Source organism: Acanthochromis polyacanthus, chromosome 19 (assembly GCF_021347895.1).
Source record: "Acanthochromis polyacanthus isolate Apoly-LR-REF ecotype Palm Island chromosome 19, KAUST_Apoly_ChrSc, whole genome shotgun sequence".
NCBI lineage: Eukaryota > Metazoa > Chordata > Actinopteri > Pomacentridae > Acanthochromis > Acanthochromis polyacanthus.
In genome coordinates, this window is record NC_067131.1 from 13952246 (window position 1) to 13971051 (window position 18806).

Below are 18806 nucleotides of genomic sequence, written 5' to 3' on the forward strand. Positions count from 1 at the left end.
ATGAAATGTCACATAATTCTGCAAAATAACTGGCAGAAAATCCATTGTATTTTTAACAGTAGATCATGCTTTTGTGCCACAGGGTAAACCACGCCCCGTCGCAACCTGGTACAAGGATGGTCAACCCATTGACCCCAAGATGGTCAACGTCCGTAACTCGAATGTGGACAGCATCGTGTTCATTCGCTCAGCAGAGAGAGAGCACTCCGGAAAATATGAGCTGGTTCTACAGATTGAGAACATGGAGGACAGGGCCACCATTGAAATCAGGATTGTTGGTAGGGCTGCCAACACACTAGATCACTTATGACAGAGAGAATATTTCTTTTAAATGTCCCATATTTTAACGAATGAAAATCACATGTGCTCAGAATGTGACTTTGAATTTTTCAGCTCAAAATACTGCAAAGATGGTTCATTTTACCATGACTGTATAAGCCTAGTTTTAGTCCTGTTTCAGAGTCTTTAGCTTTAAATACTAATGTCTATTTCTCCTTCAAGAAAAAGACTCTCTCTGCATCTGTAGTTGACAGCGAGGAGCAAAACAGCTGATAGCACACCAGAATATTCTGGAGCCTTTATTAACTTTCTCTCTGAGTGATTGTTTTATATGGAAATACTGTCGAATTCATAGCACAGCGGGTGTTTCTAACTTGAAAAAAATTGTGAAATCTGTATTTTAGCAATGCAGAGCAGCAGCTCGGAAATGACTCTCAATTACTGCTGGTTAACATGAAGTCTTAAAGGGGCTGCGATTCAGTCACTGTTTTAACCACGTTCTATTGCCTGACAACAAAAAAGAGAAAAATATGTATGAGAACAGCTTTGACGGGAGTTTGGATGTATTAAAATGCAGTATATGTGAGCACAGAGAGCAGGAGAGAAGCAAACAGATGTAACACTGGCTAAGTTTAGTGTGTCTAAAGCACAACGGGAGACATGAAAACACAGCAACCCACAACCAGACCCTGTTCACTTGATTAAAATCTGTCTTAAATTTTCATATTTGACCTGTGGGCGTACAGTCAAAGCTAATGGTAATGTTAGCCACATTAGCTGCACAATGTGGCAACACTAAGGATATTTTTTTTCCTTTTGATATGGAGACATTGTCACTAACAATCAAAGTGACTGAATCCTCAGTTCTTTAGATGCTGGGAGTGCACAAGGACTCTTGTGTTCACTCTTGTAGTCAATAGCAGAACATTTTTGCTTTGTTCAAGGCCTTTTAGCAGGTGTAGCTCAAGAAACGCAAAGAAATCTAGTGAAGTGTGAGGCAAATTTGTCAGTCACCTCAGGTGAAGTGAGAAGGCAGGATTATAAAAAAAATTTACCTCCAGGACTATTTGTTCCTCAGTTCCTACTAAGAAGCTGAATAAAATTCTTACTGGCTTGTAAAAGAGGGAGGCCGTCTAGTTGAGAGGAGTAACACCAGCAGTAAGTGTCTTCATATTCTCATAGCTTTTGTTTTACAGCTAGAAGTTTAAAAGCCTTACAAAACACAGTAAAATGGTTTTCCATCGTATGGGACCTTTAACAGTTTGTTAATTGAAAGAACAGTGCACAAGTAAAGAAAAAAACAGTGCAGGACACCAAGTGGAACGTACCAAATGATTTTTGTCTCAAACAGATAAACCTGGGCCTCCTCTGAATGTGAAGGTGACGGACGTCTGGGGCTTCAATGCAGCTCTGGAGTGGGAGCCCCCCAAGGACAACGGCAACTGTGACATTACTGGATACACCATCCAGAAAGCAGACATGAAGACCAAGGTGAGAGAAGGAAGAAGGGTGTTGCGTTTCAACCCTTTATCACCTCCGCATTAACCTGCTAAAATATCCAGTTCAGGCCTGCGGCTTAACAGTAATGCTGAGATGACCTGGCCAGTGTTTGATACTGACACTCTTTAGTCTATGTGCTCTGTTTGAGGACCTTTTGTTTATGATTTTAATGCTTTTGTGACACTATAATGTCACCCTTTTCTCTCTCTTTAGGAGTGGTTCACCGTTTATGAGCATAACAGACGGGCAAACTGCACAGCTTCCGATCTGATCATGGGCAACGAATACATGTTCCGCGTCTACAGTGAAAACCTTTGCGGCCTGAGCGAGGAGCCGCGACACAGCAAGAACACGGCTGTCATTGCCAAGACAGGTGTGACAACGGGCTTATGTGCAATATGCGTGGGTTGTCTGTGTTTGTAAGAGCATTTTACACAAGCATCGGTTGTGTTATGTGAAATGGGCCACCTTTCTGCACTGATTTACGGGAGTTGTCAGCGTTTTCCTGCCCTCTCACCCTTCGCCGTAGGTCTGGAGTACAAACCAAACCCCTACAAGGAGAAAGAAGTGTCCTGTGTGCCCAAGTTTACTCAGCCCCTGGTGGACAGATCTGTAGTGGCCGGTTACAGCACCGCCATCAGCTGCGCTGTCAGAGGCTTCCCCAAGGTGAACGTGCATCTTAAAATAGTCTGTGGAGCGTGATACACAGAAGGAAGCTGCCACTTGTCATAAGCAGATTGCAGCCTGATGTTTGCTATAAAAAACTTACACTCGCTAGTTTATTTTTTGTTTGTTCTGTTTTTCTTATCAAAGATCATATTTAGCAGCAACCTGATTAGGACAAGAAGCAGGACACAAAAAGAAAATCTCCTTCATGTAATTGTAGCGGTTTTATTGTGCCTGTTTTTTCGTGCTTTAGCCTAAGATTACCTGGATGAAGAACAAAATGATCATTGGTGAGGATCCCAAGTACTTGATGCAGAACAACCAAGGAGTGCTGACCCTGAACATTCGTAAGCCGAGCACCTTCGACGGAGGAAAATACTCGTGCATGGCTGTCAACGAGCTGGGCAAGGATGAAGTGGAGTGCAAGTTGGACGTCCGAGGTAAGAACAGACAGAAGGCAGCAGATGAAGGAGGAGGAGCTTTGCTAATTTGAGTGCAAGACATGTCTGTTTGCTTCTGCTGAACAGAGACAATTACTACAGTAGGTGTTTGGTTTTTGTTATGTAAGAGATGCTCAAAGCAAAAAAGCTGACAGCTGCGAGAAATGGCAGAGTGAGTGTGAATTTGAAAACGGTGTCATATTCTTACCAAAATATATAGCAGCACAGTATTCGCCGTTGCGTTTGTTCTTATTTCGACAAAACCTAACACTCATCTTGTGTCCTGTTATTCCACAGTTGCCGTAGACCCGGAGAAGAAGTGAGAAACCGAACAGCGAAGAATGTGAAGTTATACGAACAGTGAATGTCACTGTGTAGAGTCGACACTGTCACAAGTGAATTAAATAAAATGTAGTCATGCCTGCTAAAAAATGTTTGAATATAATTTATTTCTCTGTTTAAAATGACTTTCTTGATCATCGTACAGACATAATTCATGAATTCAGAAGGGCTGCCTAATTTCCCACACTCACGAGCTAAATTATTAAAGCGCACAGTTATTATTCGGGCTGTTTTCCACAGCTGGGAAGCATGTTTTTGTATTTTTGGCACATGTGTAAACAGCCTGCACTACACCTCCCTGGAGTAGCGTGCTCTCCGCCTGTGGATCGCCACCCCTAAACTGAACAACAGCGCCACTGCCAGGAGTCCCACTGCCACTGCAAGCGCTGTGATTACACCTGCGGGAGACAAAAAATTCTGTTTAGGTACACAAATGTGGGGCACTTGGAAGAGCTCCAAAAGCCGTGATGTTTTTTTTTGTTTTTTTTTAAGTCAGGCAGTCTGTTGTGAAAATCCTCACACTGGTCCCCAAAGTGACAACAGGAACAAACATGTTGCAGTGAGCCCTTAACGGTGCCAGAACATGTGTGGGAAGAGGATCAGGAATGTCGAGTTTTTCACCTGTGCTTGACCATTTGGTCCTGAATCCGCACTCGCCTTCCCAGTGCTCAGCCATCACGTCCCTCACCAGCTCAGTGAACGTGGACAAAGGACAGGGGTTGAGCCCGTTGCAGCCTGGCACATGGTTGGGGTACGGGTCGCGCCAGGACTCATTTCGGTAATACAGCTCCAGAGAATAGGATCTGGGTCATTATTAGGAGGAACACAATGAGATGGCACACAGTTCTGGTGAGTGTTATGTAAATCAGGTTTGTATCATGTGCTGATTTGGCCAACGCGATCCTGGACGGCTGCCAAATTCCCATCAAAAACCAAAAAGGAAATGTATTTGCGGCTCGACGCTAGAATGCAATAACTCAAAATGTGGTGGTGCTTTTTGGGGCATGCGACCCAGATACTATACTTGGAAATGCATGGAGGAAAGTGCATGAAATAAAACTGGATGGGAGTCATTACCCATCATTCTCCTGGTAGAACTCAAAGAGCTGACAGGCGGCGTAAGGAGGAAGAAGGCCGTTGTACACGTCCAGAGCTGCCTGGAGGGTGATGAGTGTGGAGTCGTGCTGGAATGAGGAACAAGGATGTGAAAGAGCCGTTTGCAGGGGAGATTATAAATCTGTGTATGTGCCCAAACAATGGACTTACAGCTGAGTACATAATGAATTTGAGAGGGCTCCCTTCTTCGACAGCCTTAGAGAAATTCCTCAGGATGGCATTCAGCAGGACCCCTGGTAAATTAACACGGTGTCAACAGAGCAAATGAATTTTTCTCAGATACCAACACATTCCTTTGGCCTTATTGAGCATCTTGTCTCAGCGCTATAATCATCTTTGTCCCATTAGCTCACAGACACTAATACTCTTTTGGGAATCCCGACCCTACACTTTACACCGTCTGGGGCATAAACAAAGCCTCGGCCAGCAGTCACATTAGATACAGAGCTTTTATTCTCTCATAACATTTTTTTCCCCTCGAAATAGTGCTTTAAATTAACAGCCTCTAATGTAATTTCCCCACCTCCCGAGAGCCTGGCCTTCTCTTTCCGCTTGTGACTGAGGATGCTGTACATGACCTCAAAGGATGCGATTCTCTTCAGGGTGTCCAGGACGTCTTGGGTGGCCCAGCGTGGGAGAGTCAAGTTATGGATCCTCTGCGCGAGAAAAGAGCATTCATTACCCCGCATCACGCTAATAATCACATTACACAACACAAGAATGGCAACAAAGAGGGCTTTAAACGACTGCATTTCATAGTTTTTATTATCCCGTCTATTTTTAGCGCCGAGCTGAAGATAACAGATGCTCATTTTGCAAGTGTGAATGAGCGTATTCAACCTGGCCTAGAATCCACCCATCTCAGAATGCTTTAATTATCATTTCAATATTTTGTCCTATTCATGTCTTACTGCATGTATAAAAATGATTTCCCCACGCTCTCGTCTCCTTCCCCCCAACCCCATCTCTCTGCAGATGTGTCGAAGAAGGCAGATTGAGCTTTCTTCTTCTTCTTCTTCTTCTTCTATTTCTGTTTCGCTCCCCGTGCTCTGCAGCTGCTGCTTGTGTCAGTAATTGAAGAATTTGTAACAATACAGGTAGTAAACACGCTTCTTAGTGTTTGTGCGTCTGTTGATGTGCTTGCTTTGAAATACCTGACAGTTGAGGGTGTCGTAGACTCTCCAGATTTTTTTACCAACCAGCTTGGGCACGGGGTAGCCGGTGTGGTTGGACAGTCCCTCCACAAAGTACTGAAAGGTAAAGAAAACAATAAGAATGATGCACTAAGAATAATTTTAGAGCAATATTAACCTTTATTGTGATTGGTTTTGTAGGCATACTGCTTAAATATCTACTTTTAGGTATTTATGATTCAAAATTGCACATACTAGCTGCTTAATTTACTAAACTTAAATCTAACATAGTGACTGTTGTAAGGTGAAATTTCCACCACTGCTTCCTACATATACCTTGCAGGTACTCTGCCTCCAGCAGAGGGTGTTAAAATTCAGCACAGGAGGCCCTGATCTCATACAGCACCTTAATAGGCAGCACATGGGACTCAGTTTAATTAAAAGCTTTTTATTGTAATTCTTAATCTAATTCAATCCAACCGTTAATTAGTGACTCTGAGAATGTGAGAGAAATTGCACTGTGCAGCTTTTTGTAGGCACTGGAGTCACCGTGCGTGAGAAAATCACTGAGAGGACATGATGTCTACAGCATAACTAACACGTCCACTGGAGGTGCTGATTGCGTTGGCACCAGCAACTGTGAACTATATATTTTACTGCGATGTGCATTTTGCCACGTTGGTTAATTTAGCAAATTAAAGGCATGAAAAAGTAGAACAGAAGCAGCTGATAAGAAGGAAAGAGATGTTCTTGGCAATTTTTAATGAGAGAAATCTGATTTTGTCAAACAAGGGGCGGTTACAAGTAAGTTTTCACTGCACAACACGCACATGACTCATGGAAAAGTGAACACAAAACGAGCTGTGAGCCGACGATTGGCGTCATTGAGCAGATGCTGAGATGAGCTACACACATTTAGAATCGGTCTCTTACTGAGGTTCTTCTCACCTGGTGAGCTCTGAGGAACCTCTGGTAGGGTTCGCTCTCGAAGGTCTCCGTCATCAGTGCCCTGAACTTTGGGCAGTCTTTGCCTGGAGACTTGAGCAGCTTGAGAGATTGAAAACAACAGCACATCATCAGTGGATATAATGTACATTTACTGCAGGCGCTGCAAGTCTTCAGGGCACAATTAAATGTTGGTTTCACACTTTAGAATGGTGGGGAAGCTTCGGCTCGCCAGCTTCACAGCCGAGGTGGAGGCAGACTGCACTGTGAAGCTGCAGCGAAACACTCCGGTGAACTTTAACGAGTTTGTTTTCAGCTGCGCATGGCTGATGTGTGAAAAGGAAATATTTATGTGGCTCAGCAGCCCACCTTGTCCTGGGCCCTGGGGATGGTGTGCACTGGAATAGGCCGCCACAGTAACTGGGGCATGATGGGAGGCGGGCGTCTGGTTGGGGGGAACATTCCAGCGAGACAGGCCTGGGCGCTCATCAGAGTGCGATCGTAGTCGGTGCTCCTCACATATAACTGTTGGAGAGATCACGGCATCAAAAAGCATCCTCTGCCACCACACATGCCACCGATATCACCGTCGACTCTGTTTCTTACAAACGCACAAATAAGGCTCAGTTTAGATCTTTATTGAAGGATTGCATCTGATGTTTTACAGTTTTTACTGAATAAAAATGGAAAATAAACGCACACAGCGGAGGAGCAGTGTGTCACGGATGAGCTATCCCAAGTCAACTGGGGTATTCCCTTAACCTAAAGAGGAGGGGAGCCGAATGAAGGAGAGAGGGAGGAGGGGAACAGATCCGTCTTGCCGTGATCTCTTCTGACATCAGCCTTTGCTCGTCTATATCTCTCTGTCACTCTTTGTCAGGTTTTTGCACACAGTAAATCACGCTGATAAGGTTGGATGTTCTTGTGATACCGAGAATGCTCCCCCCCCCCTCGCTCTTTTGTGAAATTAAAGCAGACATGGCAGCACGAGGGGGGAAAAGGTACGGTACAAGTTGACTGAGACTTGGCCGACAAATTGCCGGTGACAGGTACTGAAGAGGAGTTGTTATTTTCGTGGTAATTGCATGTTATTTAAGAGAGGGAGAAGAGGACTGAAGGCAAGGATAGAGGGGGAGAGGGTAAAAGGAAGGCAGTGAGTGTTAAAAAAAACAAACAGAGGCAGGGAAAAAAAAGAGGGAAACCATATCTCCATAATGGCAGTATGCTGAGCGTGAAGCCCTGGGGCCTACGGAAGCTACATTCATGCTGCCAACTGCACTGTACATGAAGCCCAGGGGCTACATTACCTCACATGTTTGAGCGCTTTACAAGGCCATGATGTTGATATGACCAATATGAGTCATGCTCTTTAACTCATGTGATTACAGCCATTACAGATGGTGACTGACCATACATGAACTTGATTTCACATGCTGGAACAAGAGCAAACGTGACAATAGGATTGTCTTGTGGCTCACACGGGACATCGGTCAACCAAGGACAATAAATAAATAAATGACATGCATTTATATACTCGCATGTCCAGACTGACCTACCTCTTTGTTGTTGTAGTCTTCACTGAGGAAGTCTCCATAACGCCTCCTTAGAAACCTGCCCAGCTCAAATTGCTGTTTCATGCCCAGCTGAAAGGAAAATTGGCTGCACAGTTAATTTTTTGTAGAATCTGACCTTTTTCGCTGAAGACTTGGCAGATTTATGCTCCGATTCCGCTTATTTACATATAATAACAAATTTCACCCCGTCTGTGCCTCGGAGAGCACAAAATAATAAGTTTATCCACTGTAAACCAGCTAATTGCCTGAGAGCAGAACAATGTCACAGCAGAAAGGAATTTAATTAAAATTCTATACGACAAGCCTTTCTCCCATCACAGGCTTTAAGTCCATTAGAAACTTGTTTTATAATGTAATATTGTGAGTTGCAGTAATTTAGACAGTAAAGCTTGTGCATCCAGATACAAAAGGAGGTTGGAGTTGTGCTTTTATTGTGAACAGGACAGCACTTTTTTTTTTCTACCTGACAGGAAATGAAGGGAGGAAGTGAGGTCATGAAGGAGACACACCTGAGCTGCTGCTAAGAAAGTAAACATGGAGGAGACCAGAGTGGAAAACAAAGGAAATCTATGGAAGTCTAGTCCAGTTTTTGATCATCTTTGCTTTAAAACAGTAACAAAGTAAACAGAGCAGTTTGGACCCAAAAAACAGTTGGATTTGTGGAGGTTTCTGGACAATAAGGAGCTGCTGACTATTGGATATAATTCGTGGGCCTGTTTGGACAGTGGTGGATGTCTGTGCCATGGTTGAACACTGCACAAGATAAGTCTCTTCTTCATTCTTCTCCTCTCTTCTCGTGGCTCATTTTAAGGTGCATTATTCCTCATACCAGCCTCTCCTGCCCAACACTCCCCTACCTTACATGAACTCACCCACACCTCTAAAAACTGAACTGAATGGCAGTAAAATAAATTAAATGAAGTGAAATGAACCAGGCTGCTTTGAGATGAACAGAACTGATATGGAAAGAAATGAAGTGAACTTAAATGCACCAAAATGAGCGAAATGATCCTTTCTTGAACAAATACTATTTGGAAGTTTTTCTGAATTAATTTAGGACCTTTTGGTTTTCTTCATTAGGATACTGAAATAGATTTTTTTTTCTCATTTCTGACTCTTACTTGGGGTTCTGTTGACTAAATGGACTTTTGCTTATATGATATTTCTGTATTTGATTCTGACTGGGGTTGTATATAACCTGATTTAAATAATGAGCTTGATGACTATGGTTTTCCTTTATCTAGTGTGGCTTTTTAGCGACTATTTGGGCTATTTCTCCAATTAGTTATGGAAGTATCTTTTCAGGTAAATAATGCCCTTATTCCTCACTCATTTTTAATAATTTGAGGATTAGCAATATCCCTAGACTGCATACATGCTTAGAAATTGCCTTCCTGTACATCGCTCCAGTTGAATTTTATATAAAGTTAAAATTTATTGAGCTTTTTTTAAATTATAGATTGAAATTTTGTTCAATATGTCCCCTCGTCAAAGCTAGATTAATGTGTTAGCCACATATTTTGGGTCTAAAATCAGAGATTTCAGTGTCACAGAGGTGGCTCTGGATCATCATGAAAACTGATGCTGTACAGCTAGCCTGCTCTGGAAGAAGTTCTGTTCAGGATTCAGCGCCTCCCTTTCACCTATTCTTCTCCCGACCATATGCTCCATGAGCGATATTGAAAGGGAAAGTGTTACATTTGTAAATCTGTTGAGCTGAGTGAAGCGGTGCAGTTACAGCAGTGTGAACTGTATGTGTCACGTTGCCACGGGAACTACATGGATGCCGTTAGTGATGCAGAAAATGGATAAATATGTTTCTATGTTTGGTTCTGATTTACTGCTCAGCTTTACATGGCTGGTACTGCCGCTAATAGAACGCAGATTAGCAAATTGATTAGTCCTTTAATTCATTTCTATTACATTCAGTTTGATTTGGCCAAAACTTAAATGGATTTCGATGTTTCCTTCATTATGGACACAAATGCACTTGTCAATTGTTCTGTTTAAATGTATGAAGTTTAGGTGCTCTAATGTGCAGCTGTCGTGTTAGAGTGCTAAATTTCTTATATTAACTTGCATCATTAACGTTTTTCTACGAGCATTCCTCGCCTGCCTTCTTTACAGTGGCAGCAATGCCGTAGTAAATGTTCTAAATTCTTTATAGCTCCCCATTGTAACAACCTGTTCCTCTTGACTGAAGCAGCACATGATCTGTTCATTTTGCACAGAAGAAGAGTCAAGTGACACATCAAATGCCTCTCTTCTAAGAGAGCGCACAAAGAACCTGATGAAGGAAACCTGGTTAACAAAGAAAGTTGATTCTCTGCTTGGAGCTTTAGGTTTAGTCTAGCCAGCTAACTCAAAGAAAGCCGGGGCTATGTTGAGCTTTAGTTGGAAAACACGAAAATATCTCACAAAACACATCGTCACAGCCTTATATTTTCTAATTTATGCATTTAGTAAATGTTATGTCTATTTTTTTTTAGTTCTCCTTGTTTTCAAATGCTATTATGTTTGGTTTTTATCACTGTGTTTTTTAGAATCATGTTGACTTTTTGTATACTGTTGAACCCACATACTCCAGCACACCTGACCCTGTTCTGGATGAGCAGTGAGATGGAGGGGTTTTATGCTCTTTATGCACCTAAAAGCTCTTCATATTTACTAGTTTTGTTTACAAAATCCTGCATGACACACATAGAGACTGACATCAAGTTACCTCAGTGAGCTGTCCGAAGCCCTGAGCCCACACATCCTCCCCGTGTGGATCCCTGGGATACGACTCAATGGGCGATCGATCACCGTGTCGGAACACCTTAAAAGTCAGAACAGATAGTGTCGCATAAATTCAGACGCCACGCTGGCCCCTGCTGTGTCTGTTCATTCCGCTGTGTAGCTGAGGGAGAAATTCACCCTGAGACAGAAGTCCTAAATAGAAACCTGTGATTGCGGACAGTAGACAGCAGAAGAGTCACTCTGGTGATCTCATCAAGACACAAATGCTGGAGCAGCTCCACAAGTATTATTAACTTGAAGACTCACTTTCTGAGCGGTGACATAACACAAACCGGATTATGGACACGTCTGATTCACTGCTGTTAACACAACAGTAATGTGGACTTATTATACAAGCAACCTGAGTGTAAAGCCGGCCACAAAGTGAAGTCAGGGTTTGCCATTATGGATAATTGTTATTTTTCAAATGCTTGCAGTCTTTTTGGATCCAAAACACCTTCTTAAACTTTAGCATAAACTAATTTAAACTGGATTCAGTGAAAAATAATGCATGATTTGTGCAAAAATTCAATGAAATCAAATGTAGACATACAGAAATTTGCAGAGGAGATGCAGGAATTTCGTGGACTTGACTAGTAAACTACACTCTTACTTTCGATAAATATAAATGCTAAGCTATGGATTAAGCTGTGAAAGTAACAGATGATCCTCTGTGATATCTAAGATCACAGGTTTTTTTTAAACCCTCACCAAAATACATAGAAAGTGTCACATCATAGGAAGCACATGTGTGATTTTCACTGAAATAATTCAATCGTGCATTGTGGTGTTATGCAAAGAGGTTTATGAAAAAAGCTGTAGTGTCTGCGAGAGATATGCTCGACACCGTTGGAGTTTAGGCTCGAAGTAATCCTTTGTCACACCAAAAAAAAAAAAGTGTGAATGTGATAATACTCACTGGGGACAAAAATACAGTGTAATCAGCACAATGCAAAGCAAAAGTAGCTCCCAGATTACATTCAAATCACTGCATACGACAAATAAATGCTGTCGGTAATACTGTGCAAACATCTTGTGTGTGATCGCGCCCGGTTCTCACACGGATGAATATCAAACTGCAATAAAATGCTCAGCCGGCATTACTATTGAATAGGAGAGGAAAAAAGTGGGTGAAACTTACAGCTACGACAAACTTCAGCTCTCGGGCCTCAGTCAAGCAGGTGAAATACATGAGGAATAAAAAGGCCAAACTCTTCTGGAACCTCTGCATGTTTATGATTTTTGCGTCCTCTACAAAGCTGCCCTGCTAATATTAGGGAGAAAATGTCAGGAAAGTGAACATATCAAATCCAGTTAAGAAAAGAAAACTACTTGGGTGTTTGAGTGAAGCAAAAGCTGTGCAACATCTGTGTTTTAGATTTATGTGCATGTTTGGTGATGTTTTCACTATCCAGACTTTGTGTCATCCTGGTTTAAATTCAATGCAAGAATGCAGTATTATGAACAGCACAAAAAGCCTTTAGGAGTCAGAAATAGCAAATCATATAAATTAGCATATGCACTTACCTCAGCATACTTGTTCACACATTTTGCTCTTTTCAGTCAAGTGATTCACAGACAGATGCAGGCTGCTGTGCATCCCAAATCTTCAGCTATACCCAGACTGACATTAAGTGCATGTTTCAGTGAAGTTAAGCGGTGCTTTTAAAGCCCTCCTACCTGACCTCGTCTCTCTGTCTGTCCCTCTCTCTCCTCAGGGATTTCTGGTCCCAATCTACTTCATCATCGACTCGAGTCCATATCTCTGTCTCTGCCAATTCCCTGCTGTGCTCCTGACATGACAGCCCACACTGGCAGACATTGCTGAGTTTGTTCGGGCCCTCAAAATATAGATAGCTCCACTTTGAAGCCGCAGTCGCATATTCTTAAGGACACTCCAGCTTTGGAGTAACGCTGTGACGAGGAAATGGGTTAAAAGTAGATGCACCCACCTGGCTTTTCCGATTGTACTCCTACACGCATAAACACACATGTACACTCTTAGGCACTGGCCCAGGGCCACAAACACTCATTATAACTTGCTATGTCATCCGCCGTGGGTTGGGCCTCAAAATTACAGGGCCTGGAGTGTTTTCCCTTACTTTGCACACATGTAAGTATCTGTTAGTATCAAAGCAGCTTTACGGGATACAATGGGATTAGCGAGTGTGAAGATTTCGAGCTATACAGTGTTGACATCATATTTGATAAGTGTAAGATAGGATCTATTGTACCAAGTAATTTACAGTATTCACAGAGGTGGCATGTCACTCTAACAGAAGCAGTAAATTAGGTCTCATAGATAATAATCTGCACGACGAGAGGCAGCTTATATGTTGAACCGTAAATGCTTTTATTTACTGTGAGATGTTGTAAAAACATTCCGTTATAGAAGTCTGTACAATTCTACTTTAAGTTGGAGATATTTTTTTTTTTATCTGTTATTCATCGGCTCAGCAAAATCCGGTGTGTTCACTGTTTCTGAGCCTGATATATTTTCAGCATTTCAGAAGAAGGGAACTGAGCTTCTCTTATTGGTGCTTGAAGATGTCTCACCTTCATCCAAGAGGATTCCTCGGTTTTAATGGGAGATGAAACATCTCAAGAGCCAAAAAGAGAAAGTCCAACCTTCTTCTTCTTGAAGCAGTTGGGATTACCATCACCTGGATGACTGAGAAACCACACAGACATGAAATCTGATATAGCTTAATGCATCTGTGCTGTATTGGCATAATTTTATATATATATGTGTGTGTGTGTGTGTGTGTGTGTGTGTGTGTGTGTGTGTGTGTGTGTGTGTGTGTGTGTGTGTGTGTGTGTGTGTGTGTGTGTGTGTGTGTGTGTGTGTGTGTGTAAAATGGTGCAATGTCTTGATAATTTTGTTATTTTTAACAGAATCTAGTCACAATAATGAAAATATAGAATATCACCACCCTTATTTTTTCTGCTCTTTGAACACCAGACCCCACTGGTGGGTTTGAAAGACATGTTACCTTTATAAAACAGTCAAAATCACTCTGTTTATCAGAACCAGAAACTGTAAAAACAGAAAGAAATGTCAAATATTCAACTTTCTAAAGGCTTTTGAAGTATTCATCTGTGATGTGCAATGGCACATCACAGATGAGGCAGATTTGTTTTTTTTTCTTTCCTTACAATGGTAAGGGACAAAAATACCAAATCTAACCTTAAAATGGTGAAACTTCATCAAATTCACTTTTTTTGCATGTCTCATAAAAAAAATATGAAAAATGTGCTGTTTGTTCTAGCCAACTTCTGAAAAACCCAAAAAATATACTTCTTGGTGCAACCTTGAAGCCATTAGTGACTCAGCTGCAGATAAAATGGCCACAAGACAAAAATTCAGGGACTTTTCAGCTGAGCTTCGGCCTCTGGTTCGATAGAGAGGGGAGAGAAGTATGGAAACCAATTAAGTAGGTAATATCAATAGCATGTTGAGTCTCCAATATTTTCTAGTACTGATACCACCTGCGGCCACTTGAATCGTTTTTTGCGAAATAGCTAATTAAAGAAATTCATCGTTTTTTTTCTCATCTTTTTTTCAAATATTTTTAAACTTTGACATACTGTACAAAATGCATTTTGAGTTCTCTGTACTTCCAGCCGTGGTTGTGCTGTTCCCATAGAGGTGCAGGACTTTATACTGCAGTGAAAATGAGCCCACAGTGACTAAAAATGTAACAAGAGCAAAGAAGCTGCTATGGGTTCAGAAGGTCCACAGACATGCAATACTGCACTGTAATAACAACAGCATGGTGGACTTAGGAGTATTTAAAGTACTCTTGTCACTATAACTCACATTTAGCACCTGTTGGAATAGACTAAAAACACTGTATGGTGAAAATATGGTATTTGAGAGGAAATCTTTCCATTTCTGTTTCCCCTTTCTCTCCATCTAACAGCAGTGTACAGTAATCTGCTCATTGATTAACACACATGCGGTACTGGTAGTTTGTGCAGGTCAGCTTTGAAGACCGTACACGGTACAAATGGGTCAGTGCATCCACCTGCACTCATCAACAAACCGACGTATATTTTACTCGAGGGGTGTGAGTGGAGGAAAAGAAGGAAGTTTTACCATATGGGGCTGAGAGAGACACACGCAAACACCAGCATGTGCACGCTTGCTGGAAAATGCCACAGTTTTGTCACACACCAGTTCAGTGAAGGGTCACAAAACATGCATGCACACATCCAAAAACTCTGTGTGTCTGTTTCTCTCGCTGTCAATCGCGCAAACACAAAAACACAAACACACAACCAATCCATCCTCTCTCACCCTCTCCCTCACCCCAAGTGGCTGTAGTGGGGTTTTTTTTCCTTTCTTTTTTTTGTCTTTGTTGAAATAATTGCAGTGATTTTCAAGACCGTTGTCATGGCAACACAGAGGTTGATGCATGTTGACAGAATCTGTTGCAGAGCGACCGAGAGACTGAAAATGGGAGATAAGAGGTGGGAGGAGAGATGTGATGTGTGTGTGTGTGTGTGTGTGTGTGTGTGTGTGTGTGTGTGTGAGGCCGACGATGATGATGGCGGTGGGGGGAGGGGAGGGACGGAGAAGGGAGGGGAGGAAGCTGGATACATGTGCTTCAATCCATATGATGAATGGAGATGAGTAGAATGGGACATCTCAGCCCGATAGAACGATGCCCGAGATCAGGACTGAGCAGTTATGAGTGTATGTGAGAGGAAGAGAGAGAGAGAGAGAGAGAGGGGTGAGGGTTGCGGGGGTGCTATTTTAGTCTGGGCGTCGCCATGGAAACTGCAGCCTCACTACAAATGGAGACATCCAGAACACATGGATCGTCAAACAAATGGCGTGCGTAAGGCTCAGCGTGAAGCTACGCCACGGCCGTGTGACACCGTGCCATCTGAGTTGAAACCCACCCCTCCACCCACTCCGGCCTGATAACAGTGGCGTCTTCTTCATCGCCGGGGCTGAATATCAATGGGGAGGGCGGAGGGGGGACAAGCGGTCAGAGTCGGGAGGCCTGCGACGGGCGGCAGTGGCGTCCATTCAGTGGAATCTTGTCTTTTTAATTTATCAGTCTTTTTCTGCCCTCCCTCTCCTCTTCTGTCTCTTCCCCTGTCTCCCCCCTTCAACTCTCTGTCTGTGTCCCATCCCTCTCTCTTCCTCTGTCTCTCTCTCTCCCGCGCTCTGAAGGACGGAGGTATTCCCACATTTCTCCGTTGCTATAGCAACACCGCAGCGAGAACAGGAAAGAGAGGACGCAGGCAGGCAGGCAGGCAGGGAGGAGGAGGAGGAGGAGGGGAGGATGGAGACATGGTGGTGGAGAGGTGAGTGAGAGGGGGAGGGGTGTGGAAGCGGCCTAAGATGAGGGGATGTGTGAACAATGCTAATGCTAATGGTAGCAGCAGCAGCAGCAGCCAAGTGTTGGTGAATTCCCCTCTCGTCGCATCATGCTGAGCGCAGACTCACATGTCACATCCACATTTGCATAATTGCCAGTGGGAATCTATTTGCTCGGTATGTTGCTATGTTCATTGATGTCTCCCACAAAATGATGCATGAGGACCGTTTACGCTCGCCCGTTTGACTCCCCTTTTTTTTATCCTCTGCAGAACTTGCCTCCAATTTCTTATGAGTAAAAGGAAACGGAGCAGCAGACTCGTACCTGGTGTATCTGTATGTAGGAGATGAGCAGCTGTGTGTTTATTTCTCAGTGACTCAATCAGCCTAAACCCAATGCAGGTCAAATGACCCACAAGACAAGGATGTATCTGTGGATTACACACAGAAGCCATGGGAAGACCAGAGCTATTTCATATCGATGTCATCATCCCCTTCAATCAGGACCGAACGCAATCTCATTATCTCTTCATATATATCGTAAGCCATTAGAACAAAGCAGTGTTGCAGCAATTTCCCAATATGTAAAGACATGGAGCGAGCAGCGGAGCTCGCGTGGCCCGCAGAGAAGCGCCCACATCCTCCTCTTTCTTCAACACATGTTTGTTTGACATGTTGCACCCGGTAGATTCGTATCAGGCCAGAGTGAAACCAATACGCCGACATATATTCAGCGGCCATGTATAAACATTTCGGCTGTTTGGTAGCCTACCTGGAGCAGCCTGCTGCATGTCAACCGTATTGCTGCTCTCCCAGTCAATAACTCATCTCTTGATGTCAATATTGTTATCCCCCATGGGACAAAAATGTCCTTCTTTACGACAAAAGGAGAATAAGCAAAATGGGAGTAAGGGGGTGTGAAAAATGGAAAGATGAGTGTGTTCTGAGGTATCAATGCATGGAATCTCCATTTCTTTTCTTTTTAAATAACAGCAGGAAATCCGCTTTTTGAGATCTGATTACATGGTGAGTGCTCATATTATTCTTGATTTCACGGTACCAGACAGAAGACTCATTTTCGTGCCACAAATTCTGAAATTAAAACATTTGTTATCCAGTTTCCAAAGAGACTCGCAACAAGTGTTGTGGTGGTGGTTCTAATGCTGCCACGACATGAGGACCACCTGCCTGATATTGTTTAAATCCCACTTGGGCATTGAAGTGACACCTCTGAAGATGTCCTGTAGTGTTTGGTGGCTGGATGTTGACAGTGGTGCCTCATATATTGGGCTTGCAAATCCTCAAAAAGCTTGGTCAGATTGGAATTTGGAGAGTTTAGATGGCAGGTCAATGCTTTGGGCTCTTTATCATGTTGCTCAATCCGTTCCTGAGCGAGGCAACCAATGTTGTCCGAGAGTGCGAGTGAGGAGTGTCCTAGTCTGGAACAATGTTTAGGTAGGTACTAAATGGCAAAGTAACATCGAAATGACTACCAGGACCTAAAGTTTTCTAGCAGAACATTACTTTGGAATGAGATATTTAATGTTGTTCGCTTCAACTCTCTGTAGTTGTTGTGGCTGAATGTTGTACATGAATAGTTAGGCATTTTCGGAAACACAAATAAAATGGTTATACCACCAGGCAAGAATGAACATCTCAAATTATAACAAATCCTTTCCATTTCCTGCTTTTGATCAAAGCTTTATATTTCCCTACCAACTGCAACAAGACTCAGCACACCAAGTGAGATTTCAGTCGTTTTTTTTTTTTTTTTTACGTATTTTTGAAGACAAATTCAGTCCTCTTGAGTGTCATTGATACCAGCTTTTATCAAGTCTGTGGAGATGTCCTTCCATTCAGTAATCATTTCATTCAGTAGTCACATTCACAGTGTCATCCATAAACACTCCCACTTCCATGTTTCATGGTCAGCACTGTGGGAGTCCTGGACCGGTCTGTGCCAAACATGCTGGGACCCATCATGACGAATTTATTTTGGTTTCTTCGGACCAAAGAATGTGCTGCAGATATTCACCAAGCTTCTTCTCTGGCAAAGTTGAATCCCACAATTTTGCTCTGTTTCGTGAGCAACGTTTTTCTTCTTGGAAACCGTCCGCATACGTTGACTTGATACATTTCACTTTGAGCAGTCACTGGAGCAACACTTTCCACAGAGAATCCCTGCCAAGTCTGAATCACAACCTGTCTGTTGTTCAACGCAAAGATGCATAAACAGAAAATGTCACATTTTTCGGGGATGGCCACTGTTGCTTCTGTTCTTGGTCGCATGTCTCTTTACCTCCTCATCACTGTTGCAGCTGTGGGTTGCCTTATGTTCCTACTCATGCTCTTATATCCTCGAACGTATTTAGGGCTGTTAAGTTTTACGGTCGGGTTTCTTTAGGCAGCTCTTTACCATATGGAGCCATGTTACATTAGACACGACTGAGAAAACTGTGGTGTTTAAGGGTTCATTTATAGAAGTGTTCAGTGCAATTTGCTTTACATGGAAACTACATGTCTTATGACTTTGTTGCAGGGGTCATGAGTGCACTGTTGCATTGAGGTTGCACTTTCGGACACATATTTTCACTATGGTCTAATCTGCTTGTTTAGCAGCCGTGACTGGAGTTTTTTTCACATTGTGAGTCTATGTGTGTGTTTGTGTGTGTCATCACAGCAATATGTGGTCCTAGAGACA

General features: G+C 42.8%; 2 protein-coding genes across 11 annotated transcripts in view; one reads left to right on the forward strand and one right to left on the reverse strand.

The window, feature by feature from the left end:
• Window positions 1-3331, forward strand: part of mybpc2b (myosin binding protein Cb) — a 25024-nt gene extending 21693 nt beyond the window's left edge. For all 9 annotated transcript variants that reach the window (XM_051939748.1, XM_051939749.1, XM_051939752.1 and 6 more), the window contains 6 exons: window positions 83-278; window positions 1631-1770; window positions 1993-2152; window positions 2309-2445; window positions 2699-2885; window positions 3183-3331. In XM_051939748.1, coding sequence (XP_051795708.1) covers window positions 83-278; window positions 1631-1770; window positions 1993-2152; window positions 2309-2445; window positions 2699-2885; window positions 3183-3208 — 846 coding nt within the window. In that variant the 3' untranslated portion in view covers window positions 3209-3331. The remainder of the gene's footprint in view (window positions 1-82; window positions 279-1630; window positions 1771-1992; window positions 2153-2308; window positions 2446-2698; window positions 2886-3182) is intronic.
• LOC110969954 (testicular acid phosphatase homolog) lies at window positions 3316-12688 on the reverse strand. Of its 2 annotated transcripts, none has more exons than XM_051939758.1 (12): window positions 12301-12688; window positions 11915-12037; window positions 10718-10813; window positions 7978-8064; window positions 6791-6946; window positions 6425-6523; window positions 5498-5593; window positions 4867-4999; window positions 4494-4576; window positions 4305-4411; window positions 3849-4030; window positions 3316-3625 (listed from the first exon to the last, which is right to left on the reverse strand). In XM_051939758.1, exons 2-12 carry the CDS (start codon window positions 12002-12004, stop codon window positions 3516-3518), a joined length of 1239 nt encoding a protein of 412 aa, XP_051795718.1. In that variant the 5' UTR covers window positions 12005-12037; window positions 12301-12688; the 3' UTR covers window positions 3316-3515. The 2 variants fall into 2 exon arrangements, with proteins under 2 accessions (XP_051795718.1, XP_022075835.1); XM_022220143.2 differs by having other exon boundaries at window positions 11915-12040.
• Window positions 12689-18806: the final 6118 nt, after the last annotated feature.

Coding starts and splice junctions, on each gene's coding strand:
- LOC110969954 (XM_051939758.1), bottom strand. CDS start 12,004: ATGCAGAGGTTCCAGAAGAGTTTGGCCTTTTTATTCCTCATGTATTTC. Junction 4,031..4,304: donor TTCTACCAGGAGAATGATGG/GTAATGACTCCC, acceptor ATAATGACCCAG/ATCCTATTCTCTGGAGCTGT. Junction 3,626..3,848: donor GACCAAATGGTCAAGCACAG/GTGAAAAACTCG, acceptor TGTCTCCCGCAG/GTGTAATCACAGCGCTTGCA.